Source organism: Crocodylus siamensis, chromosome 5, assembly GCF_052110815.1.
Source record: "Crocodylus siamensis isolate JL-2025a chromosome 5, ASM5211081v1, whole genome shotgun sequence".
Classification (NCBI taxonomy): domain Eukaryota; kingdom Metazoa; phylum Chordata; order Crocodylia; family Crocodylidae; genus Crocodylus; species Crocodylus siamensis.
The window spans coordinates 2,119,216-2,139,004 of NC_143399.1; the positions used below are offsets into that span (position 1 = coordinate 2,119,216).

Here is a 19,789-nt window from a genome sequence, read left to right on the forward strand (position 1 = left end):
CTGCCCTCCCTGAGACCAAGTCCCCTGATCTAGGTCCTTTCCCAAGCCCCTTAACAAGCCCCGAGTACCAGGGTCTCCAGCCTGCGGTTCAGCGTCAGCCCATCACCCCCAGGCAACGGCAGAGCCAAAGCCACGTCAAGCCTGCTCACCTCCAAGGATGGAGAGAGCCGTGCCGGTTCACTCAGGGGTGCCGAGCACGTGGCCCAGCTGCGACCCACAGAACCGCATCATCCAGCCAGGAATTGGGGGGTGGGGTGAGCACTGCAGTGTTAATCCTGGCAGCTCCCCAAGATGATCCAGCGACTCAGGGCGCTGCGGTGGTTAACGCTGCTGCTACATGCCCCACCACCAAATTCCAGGTCCAGACCCCAGCGGACCTCGTTCTGGCAGCAATGGGGGGGCTGCATTAGCCCTGAGCCGACAGCAGCTAGGGCCCCCACGGTGGTTAACATCTCTGCTGCTCGCCCAGCCACCTGGATCCATCCCAGGAGCCCTGTGGGCCAGATCCAGTGCAGAAAGGAGTGGACAGATTTGACATCCCTGCCTTAAGGGGTAGCAGAGCCACAGCGTATTTCCAGATCCCCTCTGCTTGCAAGCCAGTCTTCTTCAACGGTGCTGTGGCCATGTGGCAGCTTCATGGTGCAACGTGGGCCCAAGGAGACATCTAGCGGCCAGCGCCATTCGGAGGTCGATCCCTGAGCTGAACTGCAATAAAATCTTCAGCGCATGGATGGAGGGAGGAGGAATATGGTCCCCGACTCGGCGTGATAATGCCTGGCAAGAACAACGCACGTCAAGGAAGCAGCACGCTCGCCTGCGTGAGCGGAGGAGGTGCAATCCTGCCCCAGGATGAGCTGTGCTGAGCTGGGGCCTCAGCAGTGAGCAGGCAGGGCTGACTCCGGCTGGTCGAGATTGCGATGAAGCAGCAGCAGCAGCAGCTCTTTATGACGATGCCAGATTCAGCGGCGCGGGGGCAGGGATCTAACTGGGAACTCAAGGCAGTGACACTGAGCCTCCCAGAGGCCCTGGCAGCTTCCATTACTCCCAAAACTCCTGTCCTAAGCTGCTGTGTGGCCCTGGAGCAGGCTGCTATACAGCTGCCATGCTCCACCCCAGAGATGGCTGCAGCAGGTGATGGCGTGCATGAGGCTGACAAGCAGCCTGGGAGTCTAAACTACCAACACCTCAGGAGCTCTCCAAGGGCCGGTCAGGTGATTTGAGAGGGGACAAGGTGTTGGTCCAGTAGTCGGTTACACTTCAACCTGCCACGGACCCAGACGCAGATACTCAGGCCGGTTCTGGGGGCATCCAGAGGAGCAAGGCCGTCGCACATCGTGTTTATTATTTTATACACAATTTCCTTCAAGGATGGGGAGCTCTTCCCACTAAACAGTTAGCAGAGGGCAGGTGCTAGGTGCAATGCCCATGACATCACACTACCCACACGTCCTCGTCCCGGTCGATGGACACGCAGTTATAGGCTGCGTATCGCAGCTTCTCCTCACAGACCTTGGCCCTGAAAAGGAAGAAAAGATGCAGTCAAGGTACTGCTGCAAGTCCACCAGCCGAGGGAAGCCAAATGTTTCACACACCAGGGATTATGGCAGAAAGCACTTTGTGGCACAGACTAGGGAAGTATGGCTCAGAGAAGCAACCCCATGAGCCCTGGGAAGATCTGGATACAGAATCCAGACATCCCAACACGCAGGTCTGGATGTGAGCCCTGGATTTAACAGGTGAAAGCAGAGTTGCCAACTGTATGTAAATTTACAGACAAACCATAAAAAAAAGAGAGCCTAAAAACCATCTGTTCATGAAGTCTATAAAAAAATTGAACCATCTGTAAAAGATACCAAGCAACCAGAGCTTGATGGAAACTCTGTCTCTTAACCACGCTGCATGCTGAAGACCACACAGAGCAGAGCAATGCTAACTGGTGTGAGACAGTCCAGTGGGGTCCAACACCAGTGGGACACCAGCTCCCTGCAGGAAGTATTTGCTCAGGCCATTGTAGCCTGATGTGCACGTGGGAGCCCCTTTCCCACCCCAGCCATGTGCTGCTGCTGCTACAGGATCCCATCACTCCCTGTAACACTGGTCTCACAGGCAGGCAGACAATAGTCTATTTGGAGTCCAGGAATGGACAGGGGGTGGGGATAAGTAGAGGATCCCGGGGGTGGGTCAGCACAAACAATGCAAAGCTATTGCTGCAGTCAAACAGGGCTGCCAACACAAGATTATTTTTTACTTTTTTTTTTTTTTCTTTTTTTAAACTGATAATCTGCAAAACATTTTACTGACGCCCAAACTATTTCACTATGGCTGGTGTTAACTCTAAATCCTGAACCAGGCTCTTGCCTGTAAAACATGTCAGTAGAAGTATATATGATGTAAAAAAGACTGGCTATTGGTAAAAAGTTTGTAGATTATCAAAGTTTATAGATTATCAGTTAAAAAAAAAAAAAAAAAAAAAAAAAAAAAAAAAAGTCTTAGGTTGGCCTGAGTGCAAGTGTGAATTTATCTTTCACCCTGAATGAAAGGCACCACGTCCCTCAGGATCACAACTGCCAGGGAGAGGGGGTCGAGAAGAAGCACAGCTTACGAGGTGTACTGCGGTAGGAAGAGAGCGCTGGAGCAGGTGGAGACTTCAGGCAGCACATCCACAACATCAGACCTTGGGGGAAGAGATGTGAAACTAGTTAGATCCAACAGGCTGCTTGCACAGGGTAAGCTAAAGGCTTAGACATCAGGGCACAGTCCAACCCCACACCGAGGAGGGGGCAGGACAATCACTCTGCTGGTCACACAGGAAGACCGACTCACATTGGCTCATGTGGGCAGATGCAGATCCTTATGGGAAGGCGACTCCTGCCAGTCACGAACCTGAGGAAGCGGCTGCGATCCTCTGTGGGGAGAGAACAGGGGTGCTGGGCGATGGGGACAAAATCCAAATCCAGTCCTGGGGGAACCCAGAGCTCAGCTGCATGGAGCTCTTCATGTTCCCTGGGCTTAGCCAGCTGAAGAGCTGGGCATCTCCCCCCACACAAAAGGTACCCGTAGCTGAGGGAAGGATCTTGCAGGCTAAGGATGCTCAGGCCCCCAGGGGAATTCTCCAGGTGACTGGTCCAATTCTGCTCATACCCACCACATATACCTCTTGGCCTTCAGAGACCCAATAACTTCTGGTGCAGCTGCAACTAGCTCTCCAGGGTGGTCTGAGCAAGGCAGGAGCCTCATGGGTGACTTACCATTGGTGAAGTTGGTAAGCGCTTCCCAGAAGTACTGGACCCTGGTATCTGATGGCTCCATACCTTCAAACTGAGCTGGGATGGAGAAGGCAGAGAAAAGGCTCATTAGAAACATAGATCCCCATTCCCACGGGGTACACTGGAGCAGGGCATTGCCTGAGCCCTCTGGGGCATCTCGACTGGGTGGGGGAGAAGAGGCCCCCGATTCCATGCAGACCTGTGGCACGGGGTCCTACGCCCCTAGCATCTTAAGCTGCACGAGCTGAGCCGTGGGGCCCTCCTGCTCCCAGCCCAAATGCACAAAGAAGCCCTGCAGAGCATGCACTCCTCGCCTGATCCACGGCACGGATGCTAGGGATAGACGCTGATCCCCCGTGTCGAGCTGAGGGTAGGTGGCAGGAGGGTCCCCACCTCTGACAATATAGGGGGTCAACAGCTGCCAGGTACTCCCAGGTCAGTAACTAGAGGCATTCAGGTGTGCTATCCATGCACACATCACACTGCACATCTTTGGCCCTCAAGCTTGGAGTCTTTTTTTTTTTTTTTTTTTTAAGCTAAATTGTACTTTGCTAGGGGGATTTCCTGTGTTTCTGGGCTTTGCTGGTTGCTGCAGGGGGCTGGGAAGGATTTCTACCCCCTCCCCTTGTTGCTACATGCATCAGGGTTTCTTCTTTCTAAGCCTTTCCCAGAGATACTGGGTGTTGGCTGTACCCAAAGCTGGGGATTGTGGCAGGGCTGTGCTAATGCTCCTGGAGAATCCTAGCTAGAAGGTCTTGCCTCTCCACTCAGGGTCAGCCCAATCGCCATATTTGGGATCAGAAAGGAATTTTACCCCCTGGTCAAATCGGTACGGACTATGGGGATTTTTTGCCTTCCTCCATAGTGGGTAGAGTGGCCCTTTTCCTGGGATCTCCCAAGCATATATTAGCAACCTTTGCAGCAGCAGGACATAGGCCACCACGGTCCCCCTGCTTTACCCATGGCAGGTTTGGGCGTGATGCTGGTGCTGTGTCAGGGTTGGCTGCACAGTTTTGGCTAATAGGTTGGACAATGGGTTTGTCTGGGATGGTTTGGACAGGGCTAGGCAGGGGGGCTGGATTAGATGCAATCTCAGCAGGTCCCTGCCAGCCCAAGTTGTCAATGATTTTATGAATCCGTGTGAACGCAAAGAGGGGCAGCACACACTGGAACTATACTTTTAAGGTGAAAAGTCTCCAGATTTATGCATACAAGGCACGTAGGGAACACACAGTGGCAGGTGACATGGACAACAGCTCAAGAAGACGATGTTGCACTAGCCCTGCACTTACCAAAATTCTTCAGGGCCTCCACGGTGACCTCAGGGTCCCCACAGACTTTCTTCTCCAGCTGCTGCCACGTGAGGAAGTCGAGAACAGACTGTGGCACCACCCTGAGCAACCCCGCCTGCATGGCTGCGATCTGGAGGGGGGACGAAGCCGGTGTGGTCAAAAGGAGGGGAGGGACACCCCAAGCACACCCCCAGATTGGGCTCGAACCCAAGGCAGCAGCTCAGCCCTGGTACAATGTGGCAGCAAGCTGGGAGAGCTGCTGGCTGGGGAAACCAGAGGAAGAAATCTCTGAGGCTCAAGTCTAGGTTGGAGAAGTAGGGTGAGAATGTTTTCTTTTTTTTTACTTCTTTTGCATAATTTCCATTTTCAAAGTCAACGGTTACATTTTCTTATGTGATTCAGCTTGCCTGGGGCATACACTTCTGCCACAAATACTCTACTGCGTCCCCCTAATAAATTCGTACATGGCCACAAGATCACCTCTCAGCCTTTTCTTGCAGAGGCTGAAGAGGTCCAGGTCCCTCAGCCTCTCCTTGTATGGCTTGGCCTGTAAGCCCCTGACCATACAAGCAGCCTCCTTTGGACCCTCTCGAGTCCATCAACATCCCTCTTGAAGTGCGGCACCCAAAACTGGACACAGTACTCCAACTACAGTCTGACCAACGCCTCACAGAGGGGAAGCATCACCTCCTTGGATCTATTTGTCATGCATCTGCAGAAGTCATCAGCAAAGCTAACCGCACTTTGTCATGCATCTGCTAACGCATGACAAAGTGTGGTTAGCTTTGCTGATGACTTTCGTCACACTGACAACTCCCGTTCATCTTGGAGTCCACTGTGACTCCAAGATCCCTTTCCACTGCTGTGCATATGAGAGGGTCACTTTCCACCCAGTAGATGTGCTGGGTATTTTTGCACCCTAGGTGCAGCACTCTGCACTTGTCCGTGTTGTGCTGCATCCTATTGCATACTGCCCACTTTTCCAACCTGTCCAGGTCTGCCTGCAGTCGTTCTCCACCCCCTGGAGTGTGCACTTCACCCCACAGTTTAGTATCGTCTGCAAACTTGGATGCAGTACACTTCACACCCACATCCAAGTCACTGATGAAGACATTGGAGGGTACAGGTCCAAGGACTGAGCCCTGCAGGACCCCACTACCCACATCCCTCCGAGTCGATACCGACCCATCTACTACCACTCTCTGGGGGCGACCCCCAAGCCAATTTGCCATCCACTGGACCATGTAAATATCTATGTCACAGCCTCTTAATTTATTGATGAGAATAGGATGAGACACCATATCGAAGACCTTGCTAAAATCCAAGAAAATGACATCTACCTCCACTCCTGCGTCTAAGCATTGCGTGACACGGTCATAAAAGGAAACCAGATTGGACAGGCATGATCCACCTGCTACCAGTCCAGGCTGGTTGCCCTGCTGCATTATTTTTCCCACTGGGCTCCCACAAATATGATCCATCATAATCTTTTCAAAGACCTTTCCAAGGATGGAGGTGAGACCGACTGGCCTATAATTACTCGGATCCTCCCCTTCTTGAAAATAGGGACCACACTGGCCCTTTTCCAGTCCTCCGGGACCTGCTCCGAGCACTACGAGCGCTCAAACAGCCGTGCCAGCAGTTCTGCTGTGACATGGGCCAATTCCTTCAGTACTCTTGGATGCAGCTCGTCTGGGCCTGCTGACCCTATCACGTCCAGTCCATCTAAGTGATGCTGCACCAAGTCAGCGTCGACGGCTGGTGTCCCTTTGATACCCATCTCATAATCCATAGGAGACTTACCTTGAGCCCTGTTCAGGAATGCTGAGCCAAAAAACTCATCGAATAGTTCAGCCTTGTCCCCCCCCCCCCGCCTGTCACTAATTGCTCCTGCTTATTCAGCAGAGGTCCTATGCTGCCCTGCGCCTTCTTTTTACTCCCTACCTACCTAAAAAAAAAGACTTTTTGTTGTCTTTAATATGTGTTGCCAGCCTCAGCTCCACAGCTGCTTTGGCCTTTTTAACTGCCTCCCTGCAAGTGCGGGCCAAGTAGGTATACTCCTCCTTGGTAGCTTCCCCCTGCTTCCACCACCTATATGCCTCTTTTTTTGCCCTTAGGCTCCCCTGGATTTCTCAGTTTAGCCATGGAAGTTTTTTGGCCCTCTTCCCCACTTTCCCTCATACTGGGATAGTCTACCTCCGTGCCCGAAGGATTACTTCCTTTAGGAACGACAGCCCTGCAGGGACTCTCCTCTTCCCAGTACTCCTATCCTGCAGTGCATGTTTGACTAGACTCCTGAGCACACTGAAGTTAGCCTTCCTAAAGTCCAGCACTTCCACCCTACTAGCTATCTTACCCACCTGATGCCGGATGGTGAATTTGGGGGTCTCTGCAGAGATGCAGCAGCATAGTGGGGAGAGGCTCGAGGCCCTGGGGTCCCCGATGGTGGCTCGTTATGGTGCAATTACCTGCTCTGTGCTTTCCTCCAGCCGAGCCGTTCGCACCAGGCGGACGAATTCCTGGCGGTCCTCGTAGCGGACTGCAATCTGGCTGCCATTGGGGATGAGCTCCACGGTGCGCTGGTCGCTGAGCACCGTGGTGTAGGTCAGCTCGTCCCCAAACTCTGACTCAAAGGTCTCTCTGTCCATCCCTTCCACCGCTTCCAGGAACTTCACCTGATGCACCAGGATGAGAGCCCTTGCTAGTCAGCGCTGCAACACATGTGCCCTGGCCCTGAGAGAGGATCAGGGCTCGGCCAGGCATGGCAATGCATGACCCTTTGCCCAGAACAGGGCTTCCCCTGCTGGGGCACGGGGTGTCCAGGGCTGCCTGAACCCAGATGAGCACGGCGGGCTGCAACCTGTAGCCGTGAAAGCCAGCAATTCTGCATTGGCTATGGGTTCAACTGCAAACCCAGCCGTGTCAAGAACCATGCGCCTTTAGCATCCACACACACAGGCCAAGCCCCTACCCCCACCCAGCCCCACTGTGTCCTGTGCCCAACACTGCTGACAAAAAGAAACTTCCCAGACAACTCCCCATGCTCATTTGAACCACCCACTCACCAGCATGGCGTCCACGGCCACGAAGTCCTTGGCCCAGCAGACCTCCTCCCCTATCAGCTGCTTCCACACGAAGCCCGGCAGAGCCAGGACCTGTGAAGGGCGGGAGTGATGGGGGGGAGGGGGGAGACATCACTAAGACTGGTCAATCAGTCATGCAAAATGACACCCTTTAAGGACTACTGGACAAGACGCCCAGCCAGCAAGGCTGGAAAAGGGCAGCATCTCACCAAGAACTCCTTGCCCCGCAGAGCGGCCCCCACGATCTGGCCAATCCACTCGTACTTGGCAAAGTCCTTGCAGGAGGGGTTTGGGACATACAGGTCCCTGGCTTCCCTGGTGCTGCTACCCTGCAACGCAGAGACCTGGTCAGAGCTCAGCTCCCCACCAAACCTGCTGTGAAAAGCCCAGGGGCGGTAGGGCCATGCCCATGACCTCCCCCTTCCCATCCAACACCCCACGGACTAGAGAGACCTGGAGGGCACAGCTGAGCCCAGCTTCCCGTGCTCCTCTCCAGGCCGTAATGTCCTGCTTTCTATCGTGGCTTCCACCACAAGAGCCTGCTGAAGTGGTCTTTGCTCAGCCAGGCTCCCCCAGCCCCGCTGAAAGGTCTTGGGATGCCCCATCCCAGCAGTGTTGTGGGTCCACAGCCTCGACTACCCGCAGAACAGGCTGCCCCGAGAGACGCGCACCACGGCACCTGGTTGGACGTGCGGACGAAGAAGGGCAGCGGCACAGGGCTGTCTGCCGAGCTGGGGCACAGCTCCTCCGACATGTCTACCAGGCTGTCCCGAAACCCGCCGCCTGCAACCCAGACAGACCCCGCATCAACGCCACCCGCTCCCCGGGTGCCTGGCCAGACACAGGACCCTGGGGCAGCTCTGATGCAGGTCAAACCCAGCCTGATCTTCTCCGGGGGCCTCTTGGTGAGTAGTACAGGGAGGTCCTGCACCACCCCTCCTTGCCCCCACACCCCACTGCCTAATGGGACCTGCAGGAAACACCCTTGGGGAAAGTTGTACCCCAAATCCCTGGCCCTTCTCCATCCCCACTGAGAGTCCTGGTGCCCTGCTCTCATGGCCAGCGAGGCTGGTGACAACATCCTGGGGGGAGACTCTGATCGCAGCAAGCAGACTCCTGACCCGTGGCAGGGTGGGGATGGGATAAGGGAGGCATGGAGAGGAGCTATGGCACAGCAATAGAGCTGGGGCCAGATCCAACAGTCCTGGGCCGTGACCCCGTGACTAGGATGCAGCTGCTCTGCAAAGCAGGACCCCAGCCCTGCCCTGTCTGAAAGGCAGCACAGGAAGCACAGATCTGTGCAACAGCCAGACCACGCGGGCACCAGGGACTGCGGAGGGCTAATGAGCGGGGCAGAAGTTAAATGCACTCTTGCTCTATGCAGACCCTGCCCGCCGAGGTGCCTGCAGACAGGGCAGCAGCACCAGACCGTGGAGGAGCCACCGCAGGGAGGGAAGCATGGGGTCCTGGAAGGGGCAGGGGGATCTCGTACCACAGTCGCAGATGCCCTCGTCAACAAACTTGCATTGCCACCACTGGTTGTAGGACGATGGCCACCTGCAGGGAAACCAGGGGCAGCCTGAGCCTGTCTCATGGGCAATCAGGGACGTTGTGGGTCCCCCAACACAGAAAGGATGTGGACACACTGGAGAGAGTCCAGTTGAGGGCAGTGAAAATGGTTGGGGGCTGGGGGACAGGACTGGTGTGGAAAGGCTGAAAGAATTGGGCTGATTCAGCCTGGAAAAGAGAAGACTATGGGCAAGGGGGTTGAGAGCAGCCTTCAGCTCCCTGCAGGGGGGCTGCAAAGAGGCTGGGGCTGGACTGGTCTCAGTGGGGGCAGAAGATAGAAGGAGCAATGGGCTCACACTGCAGCATGGGAAGTTGAGGTTGGATATTAGGAAGTGCAGACAGTGGCAATCTCAGCCCCCCGCCAGGAATGGAGCCCAGATCTGCCTCCTCACTCACTCACCTCCCCTCTCCTTGGGCCCCTGCACCGAACCCCCACGTCCAGCGCCCAGGGGCTGAGCCAAGGCAGAGCCCAGCACTGTACCACCGATGGCCTGTACCTGTAATCCAGTGGCTTATGCTCCTTGGCGAAAGATTCGAGGCCCTTGTACACCTGGAACGAGCAGAGAAGCACAGGACTCAGACATGGCCACGGACCTCCTGCGGGCCCGAACGCAGGCAGCAGGACAGTGCTCCCAGCCCACTCCGTCCTCTCCCAGCTTCACGTCTGCCCTGTGCACCCCCACCCCCCACCCTGTTGCACTCTGGTCAGTGTTCCCCACCCTCTTCAGACCCCGAGCATCCAGGACTGCCCATGCCACACAAGAAACTGCATGAGTTCTTGCGCTGGACAGCAAGCCCCTCGCTGCCACTCGTCGGAGGCTAATGCTGCTGTGCTCCGGCGACTGCTGAGTGCATAGGGCAGAGACACGGGCTCTCCGCTGGAAGTCCCACCCCGGCCTGCACAAGACCCTATCCATCCTCCGTGGATAGTGGGATGAGTCCCCAAGACCTGCAGAGCCGGCACGGGGAAGTGGCACCTGAGTGAATATGGCGTTCCTGCCGCTGGGGTCCAGGCCAGGGTTCTCGCGGTGCTTCAGTGCCAGGTGCCGGTTGATGAGCAGCTCGGGCATGTCACTGGGTTTTCTGGTCTCCATCTCCCCCAGACAGCGGGAGATGAGACCCTGGCGCCACTTGGACAGGAGTAGGAACTGCTTGATGTGCTGCGAAGGGCCAGGCAGGGCTGGGGTTAGACAGACGGACACCCTCACCACCGCCTCGCCTTACGCACCCAGCGTGACAGACCGCCCGAGGCACCAGTCCTGCTTTGTGCCGCAAAGCAAAATGCCGCTGCGGCCAAGTCACCCCGCCGACACTCCCCTTCCCCAAAAGGGCTCGCTGGAGGCTCCTCCAGCATCAGCCCAGGCTAACCTCCGTACCAAGACAACGCCTGCACGTGACAGGTGCATGCTCACCTTGAGTTCATTGAATAGGCTGACAGTGGGGTCCCACACCGGGAACAGGTAAGGCAGGACGCTGTCCAGAAGCTTCATAAACCTAGAACCCGATGGGGAACAGCTTGGAAAACCCAGCAAAGAAGCTGCTCCTGCCTAGGTACTTGTGGCAGAGGGCTGCAATGCAGCAGCTCTGCTCCTGCAACAACCCTCTTTTTCTGGGGACGATCCGCAGCACTGCAAGGTCTGTCCTGGAGGACTCTCGGGAACGTGCCAGCACTACACTGGGGAGATGTCTCATGCCCACAGCAGATCTACATGCAAGAGGAGCAGCTGTTCCCCAGGGAGGGTGGAGCAGCTGCCACCCATCTCATGGCAAAGATGCATAAGGCAGGCTTCACTTGCCCTATAGTTTCATAGTTTCTAAGGTCGGAAGGGACCTGAGCAGATCATCTAGTCCAACCCCCTGCCATGGCAGGAAAGAGTACTGGGGTCAAACGACCCCGGCAAGATGTTCATCCAGCCTCCTCTTAAAGCCCTCCAGGGTAGGAGCCAGCACCACTTCTCTTGGAAGTTGGTTCCAGACCCTAGCCGCCCTGACCGTGAAGTCGCACCTCCTGATAGCTAACCTAAACCTGCCCTCTGCCAGCTTGTGACCATTATTCCTGGTCACTCCTGGCAGTGCTCGGGGAAACAGTGACTTCCCCAATGCCTGCTGATCCCCCTGACTAGTTTATAACAGGCCACAAGATCCCCCTCACCCTTCTCTTGTAGAGGCTGAACAGGTTCAGGTCCCGTAGCCTCTCCTCATAGGGCCTGCCCTGTTGTCCCCTGACCACGCGGGTGGCCTCCTCTGGACCCTCTCCATGCTGTCCACATCCCTCCTGAAGTGCGGCGCCCAGAGCTGGACGCGGTACTCCCGCTGCGGCCTGACCAGTGCCGCATAGAGGGGGAGGATCACCTCCCTGGACCTGCTCGAGATGCATCTGTGGATGCACGACAAGGTGCGGTTGGCCTTCCTGACCGCGTCCCCACACTGCCGGCCCATGTTCATCTTGGAGTCAATGATGACCCCCAGATCCTTTTCCGCCTCCGTGCTGACAAGAGGGGAGTTCCCTAAGCTGTAGGTATGGTGCCGGTTGTTCCTCCCCAGGTGCATCACCTTGCACTTGTCTGTGTTGAAACCCATCCTATTCTCGCCTGCCCACCCTTGTAACCTGTCTGGGTCTGATTGTAGCCTGTTGCATCCTTCCAATGTGCCCACGTCCCCCCACATCTTAGTGTCATCAGCAAATTTGCACAGGTGCTTTTTACCCCCTTATCCAAATCGCTGATGAAGATGTTGAACAGTGCGGGCCCGAGGACCGAGCCCTGGGGGACCCCATTGCCCACGTCCTTCCAGGTTGAGAAGGACCCATCCACTACCACCCTCTGGGTGCGGCCCTCCAGCCAGCTGGCGACCCACTTCACTGTGTGGGGGTCGACACCACAGCCCCCAGTTTCTTAATGAGAACGGGGTGAGAGACAGTGTCAAAAGCCTTCCGGAAGTCCAGGAAGACGATGTCCACTGCTACCCCTGCGTCTAATGATCTAGTGATCTGATCTTGGGCATCTTTGGAGAAGCCTGCCTCAGAGATGGGCCATTAAGACTCATTTAAACTGTAACTCCAGTGCGGTGGTGCAGCTGATGTAGGAGGGGGCTCTCTCCCATGCAGGACTCAATGGTACCAAATGCACCAGGGCATTGCTAGGAGGTAAAGTCCTGCAAAAAGCAGGGTCGTGGGTCCCCCCAGTTCTGAGGCACTGCAGAAGTGAACTAGTAGGAGGTGCTCTCTGCCCCAGACTCAAAGATTCATAGAGAAGTGGGGGTGGAAGGGACCTCAAGACCCTCTGCCAGAGGCAGGAAAGGGTCCCGTAATGCCACACTGAGGTGCTGCAGGGGGTGGGGGAAGAAAGGAGCATCCTCCCCTGTGAACTGCTGCTGATTACAGATCCCAGCCTCATGCTAGCAGAGGGGCTCCTTACAAACCCAGCAACTTTGCAGTAAGGAGACATGAATCGAGGTCCTGAGCACAAAAGGTGAGCAAAGAGCTGCCACCCGGTAGATAAAGCAGAGGGGAGTGAGCCCTGCACCCAGCCCACCGGCCCATGCTGCCTCCTCAAAGTGCTGCCATGCCACTGAGCTGGGGGATCACCAGCGGTGCTAGGACTGAGCAGGTGCCGGTGAGCTCCCCCGGGACCAGAGCTGCATTTTCCCCCATGCACGGAAGTGACTCTGACCCCCCCCAGCCCCCACCTTGCGCGCCCGGCTGGTGTCCCGGACACTACCTTTGAATAAGCACGGCACGCCGGTACAACAGGTCGGGGTCCATCCCTTCCAGGCGGGGGTACCGCACCAGGTGGGCTGACTGGAACATGTCTGCATTGAGCCTCACATCCCAGTGCCACGTGGCCTGGACCCTGAGGCCCCAGAGGCGAACGTTGAGCCCGTTATCTGCCCATAAAAAGCAAGGGCAACACAGTGGGCTCAAGCTGGCTCGCTGCCCTGGCTTATGAACAGCACGGGGGTGATGGGGCCTGCAACGTCTTGAAGGAGAGCGGGATTATAAGCAGCATATGAGCGGGGGGCCAGATCCTGCAACAAACACCCGTACCTACGCACTCCAGGATTCGTATCTCAATGACAGGCTCGTGAGTCGTCATATCCCTGAGCACACACACGTCCCCGTAACGGTTCCTGCAGAGACAGCACAGGCGGAGATTGCAGAGCAGTCTCACCACCCTCCAGCCAACATCTCTTCATCCACTGACATGAAAGAGGGGTGGTCCCCTGTGCTTTGAACTCAGGAGCTAGGATCAGGACCTGGCCTCAAACCCCCTGCTCGGCCACCAGTTTGATGGATAGCCCTAGTCAAGTCACCTAACCCCTGTGTGCCTCCTGCGGAGATTTCAGTGGCAATGGACGCATGAAGCACTCTGCGGTCCTCTGAGTCCAGCCCATCAGGACTTAATGCATTTTGAAGACAAGCCATAGGAGCAAAGCTTGAGTATGATGGGGGTGGAGGCAGAGAGGGATGTGATGGCCATTTCCAAACATTGGAACGGCTCTCAAAGCTAAGGTAGGGAATCTGCTCTCCCGTGCTCCTCCTATGCGCAGGAACAGGAGAAGCTGAGGACAAGCAGCTGCGCAATGTTCGTCCTACAAGGGAGTACAGAAAGCCCGGATCTGGGAGGGGGCTTAGTCTAGATGACCCTCGGCTCTGGACTCCCCGTGTGGCGCCGGTAACCAGGGATGATTGATCCGGCGCCAGCTCAGCCATGCTAACAGCCAGGAGAGGGAAACATCAGGTGCGTCTTAGCATACCCACAGGTCCAGGGATGGGACTGGGGGACCTCTCTTACAGAAGCCAACTGGGGCCAGTGGGCAGGACCACCATGCATCCCTGTATTAGCACAGAGAGGTGCAACCAGAGGCGGAGAAGCCAGGCTTAAAGCATCCCACCCTCCCCCAGGGAGACAGGCATGTTTGGTTAGTGGCTAGAGGGATGGAGGTTTCATCCATCGTGGCATCTCAGCCCACTAGAGCCCAGGCCCCTCCCGCAACACCCCAACCTACTCACTCGTTGATGTTGTGATCAGCCAACTTCTTCAGCTTGCCCATCACACCGCCATACACTGCAATCTTCTTGGGCTTGTAGCTAGTATCACTTTCATCTATCCTGATCAGAAGCTTCCTGGAGAGGAGACCGAGAAGCAGCCAAATCCTCCAGTGCTTGCTCAGGGAGGAGCCTCTTGAACCGTGAGCCTGGCTTTGCACACCCATGTGCACCAAGCGCCCCAACCTGAACCCAGTGCACCCAGTTTTGGGCGTCAAGAGTGCAGTGCTGGGATCTTATGCCCGTTATCTCTACCAGGTCCCCAAGCACACGTGCTCTGTGCTGAGTATTCATTGCTTGGGAAATGGGGTGAAAACCATCTGCTTGCAGGGAATGACAAGGCTCCAGCACGAAGGAGCATGGATTCACTTAGGGAGAAACGCAGGAGAACCAGGACAGAACTGGCCCAAGGGGCGATTTAGACACGTTTGGACAAGGCCCTCGGGAGGGAGCTGCAGAGACAGGTCAGGCTGTCTCAGGGTGGGGGACAGAGGCCACAATCCTATCCGACTGCACCCATGACTGGAAACCCCTGCCAGACTGGAGTCAGAGGAAACAAGACACGCCGCTCCCCCAAAGCACAGCCAACACCAGGGCAGCCACCGGCCGACGCTGGAAATCGGCTGGTTCCTAAACAGTTTGCTAGGGCCGTCGGGTCTCACTTGATGACGGTGCCTTTCTTCATGGTGAGCCGCACCCAGTGCTCGCCCTGGGCCCCATCGCTCTCCCAGAAGGTGAACAGCTGGTTGTCCGTCAGCTGCGGCACACCATGGTCCTTCTGCAGGGCGAAGAGGCAGAGAGACAACATGAAGGAAGGCACAGGGTGGGCTGCATCAGCCTCCAAGCATCTCCGGAGTCCACCCATACTTTCTTCTTCCATCCCAGGGTCCCCCAGCTTTGCCCCGTCAGCCTTTGCCACCCGCCGGCCAAAGCCTGCAGGCCACACGACTGGCCCTGCCAAGCACCCAGCCACCCCTCCATGTCCAGGAGGAAAGACAGCTCTCCCTGGAGCCAGCATCCAGAGCGCGACCAGCACCACCGGACCCCAGGGAGACGCAACCCCTGGTCACAGCGACGTCCGCCTTCCCCAGCGCGGCTGCCGAGACACAACCGCCCGGGTCTCAGGCCTCTCCTCAGCACGTGACAACCCACCCTACTGCATACCACGTAGGAGGAGACGTCAATGCTGTCCACATACTGGCTGATCCTGCCCAGCTTCATGTTCCCCTTTGCAACGCAATCGTACATGAAGCGGACCAGATCTTCGTCGCACTCGAAACTCCACGTTGGGGGAACAAACCTGCTGGCACACTTGGGGTTAATGGGGCAGCTCGACTGCCGGGGGCGGGGGGGTTGTGCTCTACTTCTGCCCCTTCATAGGAGGCAAATGGCTTGTGCTGCCAGCAACCGGGGGGCTATGGCCACTGTCCCCAAGGCTGTACATCGAGCCCCGGTGACTTGGGCAGCAGCTGAGCAAGGGGCGCGTCACCTCCCCTCAGAGCGCTCTGCCCTGGGACGCGAGCCGGCGCCTCGACAATGGCCGTGTGGCTGCTGAGCCAGGATCTATCCTTGAGAACAACAGATTCTGCGTCCTGGCTGCTGCCCTCAGGCTGACACCCACGTTCACAAACATGCCGTGAGGAGCGGCCCGGGCTGACTGCAGCCAGCCGTGCCCAGCAGAAATCACCCGGCGCCGCTGACACGACAACATCGGGAGCAAAGGCCATTGGTGCTGAGCAAACGCCCTCAACCAGCGGGACTCTGCCCTGCCCCACCCCAGCCTGCTCCGACCTGCGGGAGGTTTCCGGAGGCCACGGCGAGGCCCGGACTCGCTCCCAGGGAACAGGAGAGAGCACGTGCGACGGGCCTGGCTGTTACCGAAACTTCTGCACTGCATCCTCGTCCTGCTCCAGCTGTCCGGGCTTCGCTGCGAAGGGCAGAGAGGTCAAGTCCACCGCTTGCTCCCAGCTGAAACGGCCAAGCGAGGGAGGGGTTCAGGGACCCGCGCTTCTCCCATTGTCCAGCCAGGACAGCTAGTGACACGAGACTCGGGTCTTGGCAGCGCTGCCCTGCACTCGTCCAGCTCGTTACAGGGCAGGCAGAATGAGCCTCAGCTCAAGGGCGGTCCACGGCACTGACGCAGCACCGGCTCCCACCGCAGCCAACGCAGGAGATGGCGCGCACCCCAGCGAGCTCTTTAGAAATGGCCGGCCCAGGGGGAGACACCCGTATCGGCTGCGCGCACCCTGGGAGCGAAGCCTGGCAGGGGAGAGCCCTTCCCTCTCCCCCTCGAAGGACTTGGTGGAGTTTGAGGGTGGAGACCTGTCCCTTGCATGGTGGTCAGGCCACCCCCAGGAGAGTCTGCAAATGCCTCCCAATGCCAGGATCCCGGCTACGCAGTTTATGGCGATGGGGGGGGTGCGCTCAGGGTCTCCCTCTAGCTTGCTCCTTTGGCCGTTTAGCTCAGAGCAAGCAAGCCCGGGGGCATCCGAACTCCAAGACCGCCAGGCTTGGGGCTTGCACCTGGGATGCTGCCGCGGCTGTGCGGGTACCCGAGCCCCAGGCTGAAGAGTCTGGGCAGGAGGAGACTTGCTGGGGGTAACGCCACGCAGATGTCGGCCACTGAGGTCTGCTCCGGCGATACAATTTGGAACCGATTTGGCCCCAGATGCAAAATTGCAAAAGGAAAACCCACACAAGCCTCCGGGCCCTGCCTGGCACCACCACCAATAGCCCTGGTCTTGCTCGACCCGGGTGCTGAGGGCGGCATTATGCGCTGGCTCCCATCCAAGCACAGCCCCCGAGGCCCAACACGCTACGCGGGGCTAACGTGGACACGGGGAGATGCCGGGGCAGCCTCGCGCTTCCCTACCTCATTGCAGGATTATAATCCACTCCAAAGAGCTGCTGCCTCCTCTCCATTTCATCCGTGGCCTCCACGAGGATGAGCCTGCCCGAGCCCTCTCCATGCTTGCGCACCAGGACCCAGCCTTCTTCGAGCTCGCAGCCGCCCTTGCAGGCCGCCAGCTGCTCCTGCAGAAGGAAGCGCGGCCCAGCAATAACCCCTGGGCGCAGGCTGGACAGAGGGGCCCGGTGCTGCCTTTGCCCATTATAACCCCTCGCTACCGCAACCCTCCCCGCGAAGGGGCACAAAAAGCGCTGCAAATGAGCTCCGATCTCATCCAGGGCATTCCTCCCCTCCCAGGCTCAGGCCCCCGGCGCACGCAGCGAGCAGGTCTGGCTCCCGCGGGCCCTTCCCACCCGCCCCTCTCCTGCCACAACGGGCGGGGGCAACAACGGGGCAGGCAACAACTGAAAAACCAGAGAGCCGGCGGAGCGGTTGTGGGAAGGAAGCCCCGCACCTTGCTGAGCTTGGCCCAGAGCCCCGCGCCGTTGCAGTACTCGTCGCCGCTGGCGCGCAGGCAGCTGCCCTTGCGGAGCTCGAGGCTGGCGCGGGCCAGCGCCTTGCCCGGGGCCGGCGGCGGCGCGTCCCACACGGGCAGCAGCGTGCGCGGCGCCGGCGCGGCGGCCGGGTCCTTGCACGGCTTGTAGCGCACCTCGCGCGGCACGTAGCACAGCGCGGCCGGCAGCGCCCGCGCCCGCCGCCAGCACTCCGCGCTCTCCAGCACCAGCCGGATGCGGCCCAGCCGCTGCTGCGGGCTCTCCGCCGCGCCCGCCCGCATCCTCCTCCCGCCGCCGCCGCCGCCGCCGCCGCCGCCGCCGCCGGGCAGAGCCGGGCCGGAAGCGGGCGGCTGAGGGGAGGGCGGGCTATCCGCCGCAGGCCCCGCCCCGCGAGCCCGCTTCCTCGTCAGCAGTCCGCGCCCGCGCCGAGCTGAGGCACCGCGCCTGCGCAGGCGGCTCCCCGGGGCGGGGGCTGTCCCCACCACCGCGCAGGCGGTCTGGTCTCCGTGCGGCGCGGCTTTCGGCGTTGGGCTTGCTGCCTCTGCCCCGCGCAGCGGCGCGGACCCACCGACGGCGACAGTCGGCCTAGGCGTGACCGCGCGGCTCTGGGAGGCGGAGCTCAGGTTTGCGGCTGGAGCTAAACCGGCTCTGCAGGGCCGGGGAGGGCAGCGGCGCTGCGGGAGAGCGCATCCGCCGAGCAGGGAAGCATCAGCGGGAGGGAGGGCCCTTCCCACCCGCCGAGCGGAGAGATTAGCAGGAGCCACAGAGACGATAATGAGCCCTCGGGTTGTTTGACTCTCTCTGCACTATCTGAATAAACATCCCCGCCACGCAGGTGGTTTTAGTTCGGGTGGAGCAGAGGCTGGGGGGCTGCACCCCCGGGACCCGCCCAGAGGACGGGCACCTGCCCAGGGGCTTCGGGCTCCTGCGGTGCGCAGCCGCCAGAGCTGACCCCCGCCCGCCAGGGGCTGCACCGTGGGCCCCAGTCACAAGCGCGGGGGAGGACAAGGCATCATCTGCCCACAGAAGTGTGCAGCCGGGGATAGGATGGGTTCAGCGCAGACACGTGCAGGGTGCTGCACCTGGGGAGAAGGCACCCACAGCACACAGACAGGCTGGGGGGCTCCCCCCTTGTGAGCACAGAGGCGGAAAGGGATCTCGGCGTCATTACTGCTCCGAGATGAACGCGAGTTGCCAACGCCATACCGCAGCCAGCAAGGCCACCCAGACCTCGTCGTGCATCCAGAGGTGCATCTCGAGCAGGGCCAGGGAGGCGATCCTCCCCCTCTATGCGGCACTGGTCAGGCCGCAGCTGGAGGACTGCGTCCAGGTCTGGGCGCCGCACTTCAGGAGGGATGTGGACAGCATGGAGAGGGGCCAGAGGAGGCCCACCTGCATGGTCAGGGGACAACAGGGCAGGCCCTACGAGGAGAGACTGAGGGACCCGAACCTGTTCATCCTCGGCAAGAGGAGGCTGGGGGGGACCTGGTGGCTGCCTGCAAACTCCTCAGGGGAGATCAGCAGCAAACGGGTCGAGCCCGTTTCTCCCCAGCATCGCCTGGGGGTGATGAGGAGCAATGGTAATAAGCTGATGGAGAACAGGTTTAGGTTAGAGATCAGGAGGCAATATTGTACAGTTTGGGTGGCCACAGCCTGGAACCAGCTTCCCAGGGAAGTGGTCCTCACCCCTGCCTTGGGCAAATGCAAGAGGAGGTTGGATGATCCCGTCTGGGGTCTTGTGAACCCAGCACTTGTTCCTGCCTGTGGCAGGGGTCCGGCGAGATGATCTGATCAGATCCCTCCTGACTCTAGCGACTACTATGAAACTATGATCCGTCTAATATTGATTGGTTGATGAATGGATCGATATTCAGTCAATTGATACTGAAAATCCAGCAGCAGAGGCAGGGGCTGATCCAGGGGGTGCCCTGCTTTGCTTCCTGCTCCACCCAAAGTTTTGAATCAATTGCTTGGCCCTGGCAGCTGCATTTCCAGCTGGGTGCTGAGGGAGACACTTGGTCTGAGTCTCATTATCATCTCCCTGACCCCTTTTAAGCTCATTAACACGTGTTCATGACCCTCTCTTCTTTTTCATGACCTCCACGTTCCACAAACCAAGCTCACTGGTCC

General features: G+C 58.4%; 1 protein-coding gene across 1 annotated transcript; it reads right to left on the reverse strand.

Moving 5' to 3' along the window:
* Window positions 1–1,307: 1,307 nt before the first annotated feature.
* LOC149863361 (E3 ubiquitin-protein ligase HECTD3-like) lies at window positions 1,308–17,993 on the reverse strand. The gene is made up of 21 exons (XM_090048441.1): window positions 17,620–17,993; window positions 17,130–17,290; window positions 16,136–16,225; window positions 15,422–15,557; window positions 14,920–15,035; window positions 14,222–14,335; window positions 13,256–13,338; window positions 12,930–13,095; window positions 10,623–10,704; window positions 10,188–10,370; window positions 9,708–9,760; window positions 9,134–9,198; window positions 8,321–8,424; window positions 7,851–7,970; window positions 7,624–7,713; window positions 7,027–7,233; window positions 4,559–4,688; window positions 3,249–3,323; window positions 2,824–2,905; window positions 2,603–2,674; window positions 1,308–1,516 (listed from the first exon to the last, which is right to left on the reverse strand). Exons 1-21 carry the CDS (start codon window positions 17,938–17,940, stop codon window positions 1,432–1,434), a joined length of 2,535 nt encoding a protein of 844 aa, XP_089904567.1. The 5' UTR covers window positions 17,941–17,993; the 3' UTR covers window positions 1,308–1,431.
* Between the last annotated feature and the right edge of the window lie 1,796 nt (window positions 17,994–19,789).